Source organism: Sturnira hondurensis, unplaced genomic scaffold (genome assembly GCF_014824575.4).
Source record: "Sturnira hondurensis isolate 20B ecotype Veracruz unplaced genomic scaffold, ASM1482457v3 Scaffold0008640, whole genome shotgun sequence".
Taxonomy (NCBI): Eukaryota; Metazoa; Chordata; class Mammalia; order Chiroptera; family Phyllostomidae; genus Sturnira; species Sturnira hondurensis.
The window spans coordinates 5365367-5379444 of record NW_028081271.1 but is presented as its reverse complement, the minus strand read 5'-3'; the positions used below and the strand labels follow the sequence as shown (position 1 = coordinate 5379444).

General features: G+C 53.5%; 1 protein-coding gene across 4 annotated transcripts in view; it reads left to right on the top strand.

Annotated features, from left to right (window-relative positions):
- Positions 1-12818, top strand: part of IRF2 (interferon regulatory factor 2) — a 73245-nt gene extending 60427 nt beyond the window's left edge. For all 4 annotated transcript variants that reach the window (XM_037055156.1, XM_037055152.1, XM_037055153.1 and 1 more), the window contains 3 exons: positions 4261-4425; positions 10458-10504; positions 11762-12818. In XM_037055156.1, coding sequence (XP_036911051.1) covers positions 4261-4425; positions 10458-10504; positions 11762-12073 — 524 coding nt within the window. In that variant the 3' untranslated portion in view covers positions 12074-12818. The remainder of the gene's footprint in view (positions 1-4260; positions 4426-10457; positions 10505-11761) is intronic.
- Positions 12819-14078: the final 1260 nt, after the last annotated feature.

Here is a 14078-nt window from a genome sequence, read left to right as displayed (position 1 = left end):
TTTTCTCTCTAGAGCTTGTAACTCTGAGTGGGGGAAGTTTCTAAAGTGCCCACAGTCATGTTCAGGTGGAGAGAAGTGGCCACCCCTGCCCAAGGCGTAAAGCAACGCACTCCCAAGGGGATAGCTGGCTGGACAGATGATGTAACAAAATTGACTGAGGATCCAGATTGTAGCCTGGGAAGCAAAGACTTAACTTGTGGATCCTGGCCACCAGCAGCCAGAAGAAGAGAGTAAAGGGGGTCAAATATATGGCGAAGGAAGGAGACTGGGCTTCCGGTGGGGAGCACACAGTAGAGTAGGCAGGTGCAGTCGTACGCCTGAAATTTACACAAAGTTTTTAGCCAATGTTACCCCAATAAATTTAATTTTGAAAGCTGAGTAGAGGGGCTTATCTACTTCTTGTGTGTTAAGGCACATGTATGAAGCAAAATGCAGTATAAAACGAACCCCTCTTAGGCATGCAGTACTGTGAATTTTGACAGAGGGATCCCATTGTGTAAGGACCACACAGTCGAGACATGGGATCTTCTCACCGCCTGGGGCATGTCCCCACCCTCTCCCCCCAGCCTCTGGAGCTGTGGCTGACCACGTCTTCTCCACCTCATCTCGGTCTGGAAAAGCTCATTGGCTAGGTGTCTTGAAATCTTGGTCTGGAAAAGCCCACTGGCTAGGTGTCTTGGAGTTTTCCACAAAATGTGCGTTGTCACATCCGGTGTTTGAGAGTGGCCGTGCCTCTGGCTGCTGTCAGCGAGCCCCCCCCTGCCCCGCTCCATTGCTTCTTCTCGCTATTTATCCAGCAGGGGTTCTTGGCGCTGCTGTCTGGGGTGAGGTGGGAAAAGCCTCTGCCCCGTCTGGGCACAAAATGTCCTCTTGCGGGTCCTCTGCTCTCTTGGGGGCCCTATTTGGGTCGTAGGGGACACCCAGATGAGAACATAAGTGAGGATGTGTGGAATTAACTTGTGGTGCGAGGCAGACAGTCAAGACCTGTCACAAGGTCCTGTCACATTGTAGTTTTGGCTGAACAGCGGGGACAGCGAGTGAGAGGCACGCAGAAAAGAGAGGGCGGGCTGTTCTGGGCTGGTCAGGAAAAGGCTCCAAAAAAACGGAGGCATTGTGAGGACTGCCTGTTGCTCGCCTCCCCGCCTTCCCCTCCCCAAGGCCTCATAGGAGCCTTTGATTCCTCGAACTGGAAAAAAAATTCCACTTCCTCAATTCACATCACGTGGCTTCACTCCTCCCCGCCCCCTTCTTCTTCTCCTCGCTGCTGTGCTCAGCTTCCTCTCGTTGCTGTGCTCCGGCCCAGAGTGCTCCTGGGCTGCTGGGGCACCAGAGTCTCGACCCCATCAGTCTTTCTCTGCCCCTCCCAGTACTCGACAGCAATGTCTTGTACAAAGTAGGTGCTCAATAAATCTCGGCTTGTTGCACCACAGAGTTGCGCATTGTGGGAAAAAAAAAACAGTGAGGGGGAGAATTCTTGGTCAGGATGAAGGGATAAAATTAGAAAGATGCTTGAACGGCTGCCATTGTTTATACTCCTGGTTAGCTTGCTGTTTCTGTTTGGAATGACAGTGCAAAAGAGAAATGCACTTTGCAGTGTTGGAAGTTAGCGTGGCTTTGGTCTAAATCAAATCTATGTAAGCCTCTAATTGTCTGAGACTGGGTATGGCTTATATGCACCCTCTCCTCACACCCGCACACACACACACACACACACATTCTCACGCCCTGTTGGGCTTCTGTCTCTACCCACTAACAGCTCCTTAGCACTTGGAAAATCTCATTTTCCTGCTGTTTCATTCTATTTGGGAGAAGAGGCAGAAGAAACTTGAGAGCGGGCCATGCCTGGTTCCGTCTGTGTCTACTGAACTGCGTAATTGATGTTTTCATGCTGAAATCCTCCAAAGGACGGTGTAGGAGTCTGGGGGCCGCCTGCCGGACTTAGCCTGCCTGCCTTCTCTTCCTTTCTCTCCCTCCCAGGGAGACCTGGGCACCTCCCACTTCCCCTTCCACTGCATGCACTGTGGCTCTGTGGGCTCTTCCATCCCCAGCTCTCCCCTCCCAGCCTCTGTGTGCCTTTCCTGCCTTCACCAGAGAACCAGGAGTTCTCACTCCTTCTCAAACCTTCCCTGAGTAGAAATCAGGTAGTGTTCTCCCTACCTCAGGCTGGTCATTTCACCCCCCCTCCACCCCACGGCCCAAAGCGATCAAAACAGGAATCCATTTATAAACAGAACTACTTGAGCAGTTAAAACACTCAGAGCAGTGGAAACAGGAACTGGTCCCCGAGGGCTGGCTCTCTAGAAGGCTGACCTGTGGCCGCCGTCCTCCCTGACCTGCACATTTTGCAGATGGCCAAGAAAAGGTCAGGGACGGCGTGCACGGCACGTAACGCTAGCTGTGTGACTTTGGATGAGTAGTCCTACTTCTCTGTGCCTGAGTTTCTTTATTTGTAACAGGATAACCGTGGTGTCCCCTGTCAGTTTCATGGCAGAAAACACTCAAATCACTCACACACGAAGCATGAGTAAAACATTGATTAGCATGGCAAAGCACTGCGGCCCGCGGGAGAGCGCCGTCGCGCCTGCGCGGCTGTTGGTGCCAGTTCCCAGGTGCATTCCATCTAAGTCACCGCCGCCTGAAGCGTGAGGTCAGCTCCGTTTCACAGGAGGGCAGGGCACTAGGGGCGTGGACATCGAAGCCACACGAACGCTTACTCCACACCCGTCCGTCACTGTGGCTAAAGGGACAACCAGTGTGAGGACATGGATGCTGACGGGGGTGTGCGTCAGAAAGACTGTCCCCACCCGCTAGCGCGCGTGAGAAATGATACAACCACTCCACACGGCGGTTCGGCAGTTTTTTGTGAAACCAAACATGCAGTTGCCGTAGGATCCAGCAACTGCACTCGTGGGCATTTATCCCAGAGAAACAGAAACTCATGTTTGTGCAAATCCTGTGTGCAGATGTTCGCGGCAGTCCTGTTTGTAATCACCAAAGACTGGGAGCGACCCAGGAGTCCTTCGGAGGGGTGGTGGTTAGGCTGCGGGAACATCCTGCTGTGGAATATTACTCAGCCGTGGAAAGGGACCAGCTGTTGACCCCCGTGACTCGCATGGATGGATCTCTAGGGAATTACGCTGAGTGAGAAAAGCCAATCTCGGAGGGTTGCTGCGTGAGTCAGTGAATGACACATTCTTGAAATGACAAAAATTACAGAAGCCAGAAACAGATGAGTGGATGCCAGGGACTAGCAGCAAGGCGAGGGGGGTGGAGGAAGGTGGGTGTGGTGACAACAAAGTAACATGGGGGGTGCTTGTGACGATGAGCATGGTGGCAGGTATGTGATAAGATTGCGTTGAAGTAAGCGCACATACATAACTGCGCGTAAGAAGAAAGGCAAGTGAAATGGAGGACACCAAGCGAGAGGCAGGGATGGCTGTCTGTCTGCTCGTGTTGTCCCGTGGTTCTCCACGCTGTCACCATTGGAGGGACCTTGGGTCCAAGGCGCACGAGAACTCTTTGTGTTATTTCTTACAATCGCTCGTGACTCTACAGTCTCAACATATCAAAGTCTGATTTAAAACAAGGAGGCAGGATTCAGAGCCAGGAGGTCAGAATTCGTCTTGTCGGCGTTCTGGGGGGTCGCCCTGACTGCCGTGGGTTAGAACTGGTTTCGAAATCAGTGTGCTCCCTTGGTCTGATATTTCATCCAGTGGCCGCGTGGCCTGCAGAGCAGGAAGAGGGCCGGAGAGTGGAGCATTCCACAGCCAGGAGTGGCGCCGTGGGGCGGCACGGGTGGTTTCTCCTCCTTACCAGCCTACGGTGATGTCTCTCCGAAGCCCAGGACCCAGAACCTAGCACCTCGGCTTCACTCAGAATGAGATCAGAGACCAGAAGGGAGTCGGGGTCAAAGCACAGTCTGTCTGGCCCTGGGGCTAAGTCTGGATGCTGCCTGTGGTCCTACAGCCTTGATCATGACTGGGTTAAGTCTGGGACACTGTCACGTGTGAGCACCATTGGCAGGCCTGCCGGAAATAGTCCTGCGTGTGGAGCCAGGTCCTTGGCAAGCTGCTTCTCTGGAGTCATTAGCCCAAAGCTAAGGCTTGTTCTTTGGTTTCATGGCAGATGGCATGTGGTGACTGAGAATTGGACTCCTGGCTCTTTGGCCTTTCACGGGGGAAGGTTTTCTGTCTTGAGAGTGTGTTTTAGAATTGTGAAATCAGGAGACGTTGGTGTGTGATGGCTTCCTTTTCTTTGAAGTTGTAGGACCGTCACCTCTGGACAGCAACATCGAGGATCAAGAGATTGTCACTAATCCACCAGATATTTGCCAAGTGGTGGAGGTGACCACTGAGAGCGATGAGCAACCAGTCACCATGAGTGAGCTGTACCCTCTGCAGATTTCCCCCGTGTCTTCCTATGCAGGTAAGGGGGTTGGGGCAACTCTGGGGCTAAGCAAGGAGCGAGGGAGGGGGGACTGTCCTTTAGTCCAGGGCGGCTCGTGTCCCTGCACAGCAAAAGGCCTCTCCTCTCTCCCGGGAATTGTTCTTGCTTTAATTTCCCCCACCAGTGTAACTTGGACACCATTCTTCTCAGAGGACATAGTCCCAGCATTTTTTTTACTTGATCACCCATAACATTTTCATGCATCACTAACGAATAATATTCCTTTGGAGAAGTAGTTCACCTGAGTCTATTATATTTGCACAAATTCTCAAAAATTCAGAAGGGTGTTTGGCATGGAATCAGAGTTGGACCAAGCTGGATAGGACCTCAGGGAACACTTCTGCCAGTTCTTTGATTTTTTGGAAGTGAAGGGACTTGTTCCAGGTCACATGGCCGGGAAGTGTCTGGGTCGGGACTTGAACTAGCCCTTCAGACCCCACGGCTCATCCCATTCCACCCGGGGTTACTTGTCACTTCCACGTCTGTTCGCCTTCTTTTTCAATTTGGTACAGCTTCCCGTGGGGCCAGGCAGCTGAGCCCCCCTCTGAGCCTCCGGGGGCGGGGGTGGGGGGGCGGCTGCAGCAGTGCAGGGATTGGCCCAGACAGCCATAGGCCCGGACCCTGACCCAGGCGGCTTCCCCTCCTTCCAGACCACAGTGACGGCCCCTTTTCCCCACCAGCATCACACGCTCTCGTACTCGGCGCTCTCCCTTTGATCTGGGGACACTCGACTGTGACTAGGACAGACAGATTCCGGGTCAGTGTTGTTGCTTGCAGACGTCAGAAACACAGAGCCCAGGCCCCAGCGTGAGCAGCTGCAGTCAACTCGAACGCCCAGCTCGGGAGTTCTTCCCGGCGTCCCTTCTGCCGGCTGCCAACCCGAGTGCGCTTCGGTTAGGGTGCCACCCAAGGACAGGTGGTTTGTGACTGACCAGTCACTAAATCCCCCAAACCCCCGCTTTCTTTTTTAACTTTTACATAATGGTGGTAAAATACGCATAACACAAAATATACCGGCTTTGCTCCTTCACCGGCATTAAGTGCGTTCACACTGTACAGCCGTCCATCTCCAGAACTTTCTTCACGTTCTGGAGAGAAGCTCGCTCTCCCCACTCCCCCCAGCGTCTGGCAGCCCCCATTCTACGTTCCGTGAGTTTGGCTGCGTCAGATACATCATCTGCGTGGAAGCGGACAGTATGCGACCTCTGTGACTGGCCTGTTTCACTTAGCACAAGTGCTCAGGGCCTCGCTTTCTTTCCCGCTTGGACAAGGAAAGCCGTGTGAGAATGGCCTTGGCCATAGGAGGCTTACAATCTGTCGAGCAGGACAAGCTTGTCATCAGTTATTTAGGCATGGAGCCTGTTGGGACCGCTACATGGCAGTCCCTCACTCTGTGTTTCTTGTGCCCCGGGGACCACGCTGCTTGCAACTCATCGACATCATCATCATAAGAATAATCCTGCCAGCCTGGGTGCCATTATCATTCCCGCTTTGAAATCGGGAATCCAGGGCCCACGTGGCCAAAGCAGTGTGTCCAGGGGCGGATGACAGGGCAGCCCAGTTAGCACCCACGTGGAGCTTAGGCCAAAAGCCCCATCTTAGCCCTATTACCCCAATGCTGCCATGGCCAGCCGGCCATGTGGGCTCCGCCATCAGAACACAGCCACCCCCCACCCCACCCCGGTGATCTCGGAGACCCCCCGCAAAGGAGGCCGAGCAGACCGTTCCTGCCTCAGTGTTACAAGTAGCGATAATTGAAGGTTGGCCCCAAGGCTACTCTGTTTCTGCCGACAAAGCTGCGTGGCTGCCACGGGATGCAGCATTGTCACTCCCCACGTGGTCATCAGGACGGGCTGGAGCTTTAGGATGGGTTTTTCCGTGCGTGTGTTGAATGAGACTTTTCTGGAGGTTCCTCTGGAAGGACCTCCGCTGGCATGTCCGCCCGCAGTGGCGTTTTGCTGGAGCAGAAGAATCCCGAGAACAGCTGACTCACGCGGAGAGAGACACAAGTGTCGTTAGCCTTTCAGGCATGCACGTAGGTTTGGAAAGCAGGACTTCAGTGCCGGGACGCCAGGCAGCGGGATTTGGTGGGAGGCCAGCCTTGAGTTCTCTCTGTTGTTTTCACTGTCTGAATTCTCCAGAGCCCTTTGGAGGGAGGCCTGTTGGTTGGAGCCAAAACGTTTCATCACTGCTATTTTTCTCATAAGTTCGTTACTGGCGATGGCGAGTTCAAGTTTATTTAGTCAGGAATTCCAGGGCATGCTGCTAGGAAAGGCAGTTTTTTTGATTCTTGGTCACCTTTCTACTTCTGTGTTCCCCAGTGGGGTTGACTCTTTGCCCGTTTCCCGTGATGGTTTTTTGTTTTTTGTTTATTCCACTGAATTTCAGCCTTCTCTAACCACTTCCATTCATGTGTTCAGGAGACTGGTATTTGGAGGCCGCCGTTAGCTATTTTTTTCCTCTGCTGGTCACTGAAATAAAATCCCAACAGGATTACAAAACCACATTCAGTTTTGCAAATCTGTCTTCTCTCTGGTCTAAGTAGGTGGTGAGCAAGCAACGATGGCGGAAGTCCTTGCATGGGGTGTTTTTAAGGCAGCATCAGATTCTAGTTGGATTCGTAAAACTTTCCTCCCTGGGAGGGTTGACCAGAGCCCAGCCTTGGGAAACGAGGGGAGAGTTGTTTTGTTTTTGCAGGTCGCCCGTAACGGGGCTTCTTGCCTGATGTGTGACACCAGGGTTTCATTAGGTTGTTGATAGTTTCATAAAAGTTTCACAGACACCCCTTGGAGAAGGCTGGGCGAGGGGGTGGGGTCACACTGGGGAAGGAGGCACGGTACAGAGGACTCACCACTCACAGCCGAGAGAACGGAGACGGCCTCCTGACTGACAACCAGCCCCGAAGATGCTGAGTCCCCAGGGACCCCAGTGCCTTCTGTTGGCTGAGGCAGGGGTAAAGCTTCTCCGAGATGAAGATGACTCTGATTTGAGCCTTTTCTCAACCCTTCTAGTGAAAGTAACTGAGCAAACGGTGGAGGGAAAGAAATCCTGTCAAGCTTGATACAACTTGTTGAACAAGGGCCTTCCAGAGAAGGTACCAGGGTGTCAGAAGGCAGAGAGGTTTTGCTGGGAAATGTACTGTCCCCCCAGCCCCTGAAGTTCCTGAGATGGTTCGACAGTGAAGACTGGGCTGCATCAGAGTGTGAGCAGAAGGCGAGTGTCTCCCCAGCGCTACAGACCTGGAAGAAGGATCTTAGAGAGCATCTAATCCGAACCTCCGCCTTCCCAGTTGCTTTTAGGGAAACTGAGGCCAGAAAGATAAAACGAATGACTCATATACCTGTTATTACTCTCAGAAATTATTCAGACCATGCTGGGAAGCACCTCCCAATTATTTTTTATTCTACTGTGTTCAAAGTAAATAAAAAACCAGATCCGAAGTAATCAAAAGGAAAAATGAAATAACTCATGTTGCTATTGAAAGTGGCAATCATGGTGAAGTAAAACCAGGAGAATGGGCCTGAGTACCCTCCCTGCCCACAGAACGCTGTGCGCCAGAGCTCCTAGGGTGGCCGCGGGGACCAGTCATTCTGGAGAGAAGGTCTTGGGTCCTGAGGCTGGAGCTTCAAGCATGAAGCTCTTAGGCTGAAGGCAGCCAAGGTCATCCTCTTCAAGGGCAGCATTAGAAAGCTCCGTTTTCCGGTATGGAGAGCCTTCCTGACTGCTCCAGAAGTATCGGCCCTCATTTAGAGACGATGCTCTCAGCCAACGTTTGTGTCAGCTGGATCCTGAGTTCAGAACACCTGTGTCTTTGCGTGTCTCGGGCTGTGTCCCTGAAGTTGAGAACTGGCTGCTCTGAGGCCCTTAGCTCTCTGACCGTGTGCACGGTCTGTGCGAGGTGTGACCAGGGAGCCTCACCCAGGCTCTGCCCTCCAGCCCCTCCCGAAACGCTGCCTCGGCCTGTGGTGGAATTCCAGAGCCTAGGTGTCAACTGCGAATTTTTGTGCATTTCCAGCCCCCAAAGCATACCTGTTGGCATCTGTTTTGTTTTTATTTGACGGGGACAGTTATTTACGGAGAATAGCTAGGAGGGGAGGGGCCTAGACATAAGGAAAGGAAGAGAAACCTCGGTTTCTCAGAGCACGGACAAAGCCAAGCATCGAAATGGGAAGGGGACCTCAAAATTTTGTCGGACGCCGGAGCAGCAGGTGTGATACTGAGGGCTGTTAGCAGCCGACGGCCTGTGGCTTGCAGTCAGGGAAGCTTCGGGGACACCTGCTCAGTCTGAGGAAAGGACATGTCATCCTCTCGTCGTTCACAGTCCCCCTCAGCCATCACTCATGCCCGGAGGTCACTGGAGAACAGTGGCTGAGAAATCTGCAGATAGGTTCCAGGGTGGGGCCTGTGTGGCCCGCACGCTCGCTGTCCTCTCTGTTCGGGAACAGAGGGTGGCTCAGTCTGTCCCCGCGCCCTCCCGCCTTCAGCTCCCAGAGGGTCTGGGCTGGGGCTGTGCCCGCTGCGCCACCAGCAAGCTGTGAGCCTGGAGGCCAGTTCCTCAGTGGGAGGATCACAGCACTGCCTCCCGATGCCCACGCCCAGTGAGGCCAAGGAGGCCTGCGTCCCCAGTGTGGCCCAGCCCCGTGCACGTGCCGTCTGTGACTGTGTGCTGGGACGGTTGCTCTTCGGGGCCCAGCCTCGGGGGTCTCTAAGGGTCCCTGTGTTTCAGAAGTTCTATCCTTGGTGCTTTGATTTCTCAAAGCTGTGAACTTCGAACAACTTAAAAAAAGTCTTGGGTTCTATGTAGATTTGTAATCAAAAAAGTCAATTTGGCATTGACTTTGACGCTGTTAATCTAGCATGTGCAAATCTGGTGTTGACCGAGGCAGAGTTCAAAGGCATGGCAACCTTCACTGAATGTTGTTCAGTGAGGCCCCTGCCAGGGCCTGTCCAGGCCTGCCCTGCGCCTCTCACTTGGTCAGCATGTAGCCCTCTTGGGGAGGTGTGACCCTGCCATTCGGCAGATTGGGGAACCGCAGCTCTGGGAAGGGAGACGACTTGCCCGTGGCTCCTGGGCTGAATCCGGATGCCAACAGAATCCAATGCTGCAGCTTCAGACAACGTGAATTTCTTATCCTTCTATTTCTGAGGCTCGGGAGGGCCGGCCTGGCTGAGCTCAGACCATCAGGGGCAGGGGTCGACGTCCAGGCTCAGAGCGTGTGGGTTCCTTGCAGTCGTCCCTCCGAGGGCCTCCATCTCTTGCTGTCTGTGGGCTGGAAGCAGCCCTTAATTCTTCGTGTTACAAACCTCCCCCTGAAAAAACCTCCCCGAGACTCAGGGTTCAGCCTCCTGTTACGTAATCACACACACCCCTATCCCCTTCATGGCCGTGTCCTGTTGGATGAAAGCAAATCACAGGTCCCAGTCACCCTCCCGAGGAGGGAACCCCACAGGAAAGTGATCACTGGGGTCAGGATCGTGGTGGCCGCCCCAGGATATGCCCACCCACAGTACCTGGGCGGAAGATGCAGCTTATAAGTCCAGGACATACGCACTGGAGGGGCGTGAGGTGAAGAAGGGGTCTGGTCAGGTCTGGGTGGTGGAGGAAGACTCTGAGACGTGGTGAGTTCGTGGACTTGCACCAGAAGAGTGGACCCATGGGGGCGTTGAAAGAAGGGTGGTGAGGACCAGGCCTGGCGAGGAGGCAGGTGTGAGCAGAGGGCGTGGGGAGCAGGAAGCAGATGGCACCCCATCACCCCATCCTGGCCGGTGGCGAGTGAGCCACCCCTCCACCCTGAACCCTTTCTCTTTAGGGCCAGTTAGAGTCCCCCCATTCACCCTAGCATCTCCCAAGCACATGAGTTTGACCTTACAAGGGGGACGGGAATTACGAGTTTAGTTACCCATGTCTCTTGGGGAAAATAGAAGTGCAGATACCTTTTTTAACACTGCCCGAGCCTCAAGAGCATTTGCGTGGCAGGAATGATGCCCCGTGTCTTTCTCTCTCTACACAGAAAGCGAAACTACCGATAGTGTGCCCAGCGATGAAGAGAGCGCCGAGGTAAGCGTGCTGGCCACCACGCCTCCCGCCGGGCGCGGGGTCCTCGCTGCTAGTGAAGGTTCTTTTCTGTTGGTCAGGAGGGTTACGCTTGGATTTTTGTGTGTGTGGTGAAGTACACGGAACATAACTTGTACCGTATTGTGGAGTTTGAAGTGTAAGATTAAGCCTTGGGAACCGAGTGGGAGGGAAGGGAGCCCGACGTCACCCCTGGGAAGAGAGGCCGTGGTGGCAGGAGAGGAGACGGGACCAGGCCAGGCGTGCTGTGCTTCTTACCGTGGCAAACGGCCGCGTTCCTGCGCAGAGGCAGAAGGTCTGGGTGGCCAAAAGCAGTGGCCAGCAGGAGTCATCAGAAAGTGCTGACTGAGCAAAGGTGGCCCCTGTGCACCAGGGCCCTGGCCCGCTGCGCTGGCTGCCCAGAGGCCAGGTGTGTGTTCAGTCTTCATTGGGAGTCACCTGCCTCCGGTTTCCCTCTGGGCTCACCCAAGGGCAGGAAATGGCTGTGAAGGTGATGGAAAGCGTTCCTGCGAAAGCCTGCTTTGTGTCTGTGTCAGAGGGCAGGGAGAGAGAGACAGAGAGAGACACACACACACGCTAATGGTGGTTTGAATGAGCGGTTTCCCGGTGTACCAAATACTTCCAAGTACAGTCCAAGAATCCCGAAAAGACAGAACTAGTTGTAGAAACTCATGTATATTCCGACCCTGTTTCTTCAAGGTCAGGAAACCAGCTCCTTCTCTGAACGACGCCACCCTTGAGGCTGGCTGTCAGCTTGGCACCCATTTGAAAGCAGCCAAGGGGCACTCACTGTTTGGTACCGAGTTTCTCACTTCCCTCCCTCTGAAAATGCAAGTTGGCTCAAAGATCCGATGGGGCCACCCAGGAGGAACCAAGTCGCCACGACAGGCCGACCATCGAGGCCTAAGACCTGCCCAATGATCAGCCCGGGCAGCCCGGGCAGAGGGGAGCCAGAGCCAAGGGGCTGCCTGTTCTCCTGCCTTCACAGACCAGGCCGGGCTGCCTTCCTGGGTGGTGGCAAATGGGAGATGGTGAGAGGGAGGAGAAACCACTGCTTGGGGTGTGACTAGCTGGACAGGGGCTTCTGCTGAGGGATGTCAACTCGCTAAGCTCCTGTTCCTTCCGCAACCCTTAAGAAATCCAGTTAAACACGAACGCGTGGGAACGGTGGTCCTTTTTTTTTTTTTAAGCTATTCCCTAGAAAGCCAAGGAAATACATGTTTTCATTATTTCCTTCGAAAGGGACGGCCTCCCTGGCGGAAGAGGAACATTGAAGGCAAACAGTACCTCAGCAACATGGGGACGCGGAGCACCTACCTGTTGCCCAGCATGGCGACCTTTGTGACCTCCAACAAGCCGGACCTCCAGGTCACCATCAAAGAAGAGAACTACCCTATGCCCTTCAGCAGCTCCTGGCCCCCTTACCCAGACCACCCGCTTGCGTCCTCCGCTGCCCCCGCCGCCCCCGGCAGCAGCCGGCAGGACCGGGAGACTCGGGCCAGCGTCATCAAGAAGACGTCCGATATCGCCCCGGCCCGAGTCAAGAGCTGTTAAGCCCTTGACTTCCCCTGGTGGCCGTTGGGGTTTTCTTGGCTTTGTGTTGTTGTTCGTTTGTAGTTTGTTTTTCTCTCTGACACCCGTTTTAGACAAATCTACAGGAAAAGCCCTGGCAGTAGAACACGGACCGCTGTGTCCGACTCCAGGACTGGAGCGTCGCTTTAACTCAGGACTCCAGCCCAGTGGCAGACATGTGTCTCTAAGAGCCTGCTGGATCTCCCAGGGCTGCTCCCCCAAGTTCAAGGACGTCATAGGACCAACACCCACACGGGCAGCGAGGTGCTGCATTGCCTGCGGTCAAGGCCAGCATGGTGGAGTGGATGCCTCCGAGTGGAAGAGAAAATGTGAACTAGCTGGAATTTTTTATTCTTGTGAATATGTACATAGGGCAGTACTAGGGACGTTTGTGGTCGGCTTCTGCACCTTATCGTAAAGCACTTACAGATAGACCTTCTCGTGACCTTGCCCTCCTTCCCAGCACATTCAGCACCCCTTCCCCAGGCCTCCCCTCCATCTCTCCCAGTTCCTTTCCTCCTTTTCCTCTCTCAGTGGCTGCGTTCCACATCCCTGGGGGGGAGGAGAAGAAAATGAACTTCTCCACAGATGTCCCGTGTTAAGACTGCTTTAAAAAAAGACAGAAAAAAATCTTTCTAATCTGCTATGCTTGAATGCCACGCGGTACAAAGGAAAACTATCATGGAGACCTTATGCAAATTCTCAGATTTGAAGACAAAAAAAAAAAGTACTCTAATTCTAACCAGAGCAAGCTTTTTTATTTTTTATACAGGGAAATATTTTATTCAAGGTGAAAATTCTAAAGAAAAATATAATTGTTTTTTATCTTTTCTACAGCAAATTTATAATTTTAAGATTTCTTTTCTTGTTTATCAGCAGTTGTTATTACATCCTTGTGGCACATTTTTTTTTAATTTTGTAAAGGTGAAAAAGCTTTTATGAGCTCATGTAGCAATCAAATTATCCTGTGGATTGATAATAAATGAATATGATATATAGTTAAATTTTTAATGGGCGTCCTGCCTGCTCTGTCTGGGTCTGCTTTGGAGCACAGCCGAGGGGCGAGGCCAGCAAAGCGCCCTTTCTTCTCGGGGACCAAACAATTTTCCCTTCTCCAGCAGGAGACCCGCTGGAGGGCCCTACCCTGAGGACACGAATGGCTTCGTCCCCGGAGGGCTCGCCCTGAGCGGGGTGCTGTGCTAAAGGTTCTGTAGGAGTTAGCTTCTGCAGTGGTCTGGGTTGCGCACAGGGTGGGATTTACCTCACTTCCCATGGAGGGAACGGAGGCTGAAAATGGGAGCGCCCTTACTCAAGGTCACACGGGTAGTGAGAGGCAAGGCTGTGAGTGAAGGCCGAGTCTGGTGTGACGATGGGGCACGTCTTCCCCGCCCCGCCGTTCTGCTCTGCTCTGAGCGCCTGCTACTTGCCTCTGTGCTGCCCCTGTTCTCATCGGAGGCTGACATCCGTGACTAAAATTCTGTATTGAGTCACACACTGGGCCCATGGACAAGACGTCTTCCAGAGCTAGCAGTGTTTGCTGGGGTCCAACTCTAAGCCCATCTTCTTTCTAGAGGCTGGGGTCTTAGACATAGGTCCCAGACTTAAGGGCATGTCTTTTCGGGTGAAAAGCGTGGATTTGACGACCCCAGATGCCCCCACCCATGTGGTACTTTAGGGTATATTCCTGACCTTGGGGGAGCCCCACTGTGTCACCTCTCACACTCCCATGACATCTGTGAAATCGGGGAACTGAGACTTAGCTGCCCGCCGCCGACCTTGGGGGTTGTGGGGGCGAGTGAGGTTAACGTTTGAAAAGCCTCCTTCGGGTCTAAGACAAAGGGCCGGTTTTAGGCGTCTCGATATGTGGCTGCAGAGCTAATCGGTGGTCATGAAATGAGCCAGCCCTGCCCAAAAATTAACAAGCATTCAACTGCTGGCTGTGTTGGCGTCGAAGCGCCACAGGTTGCTGACAGACCGGCCCCGCGAG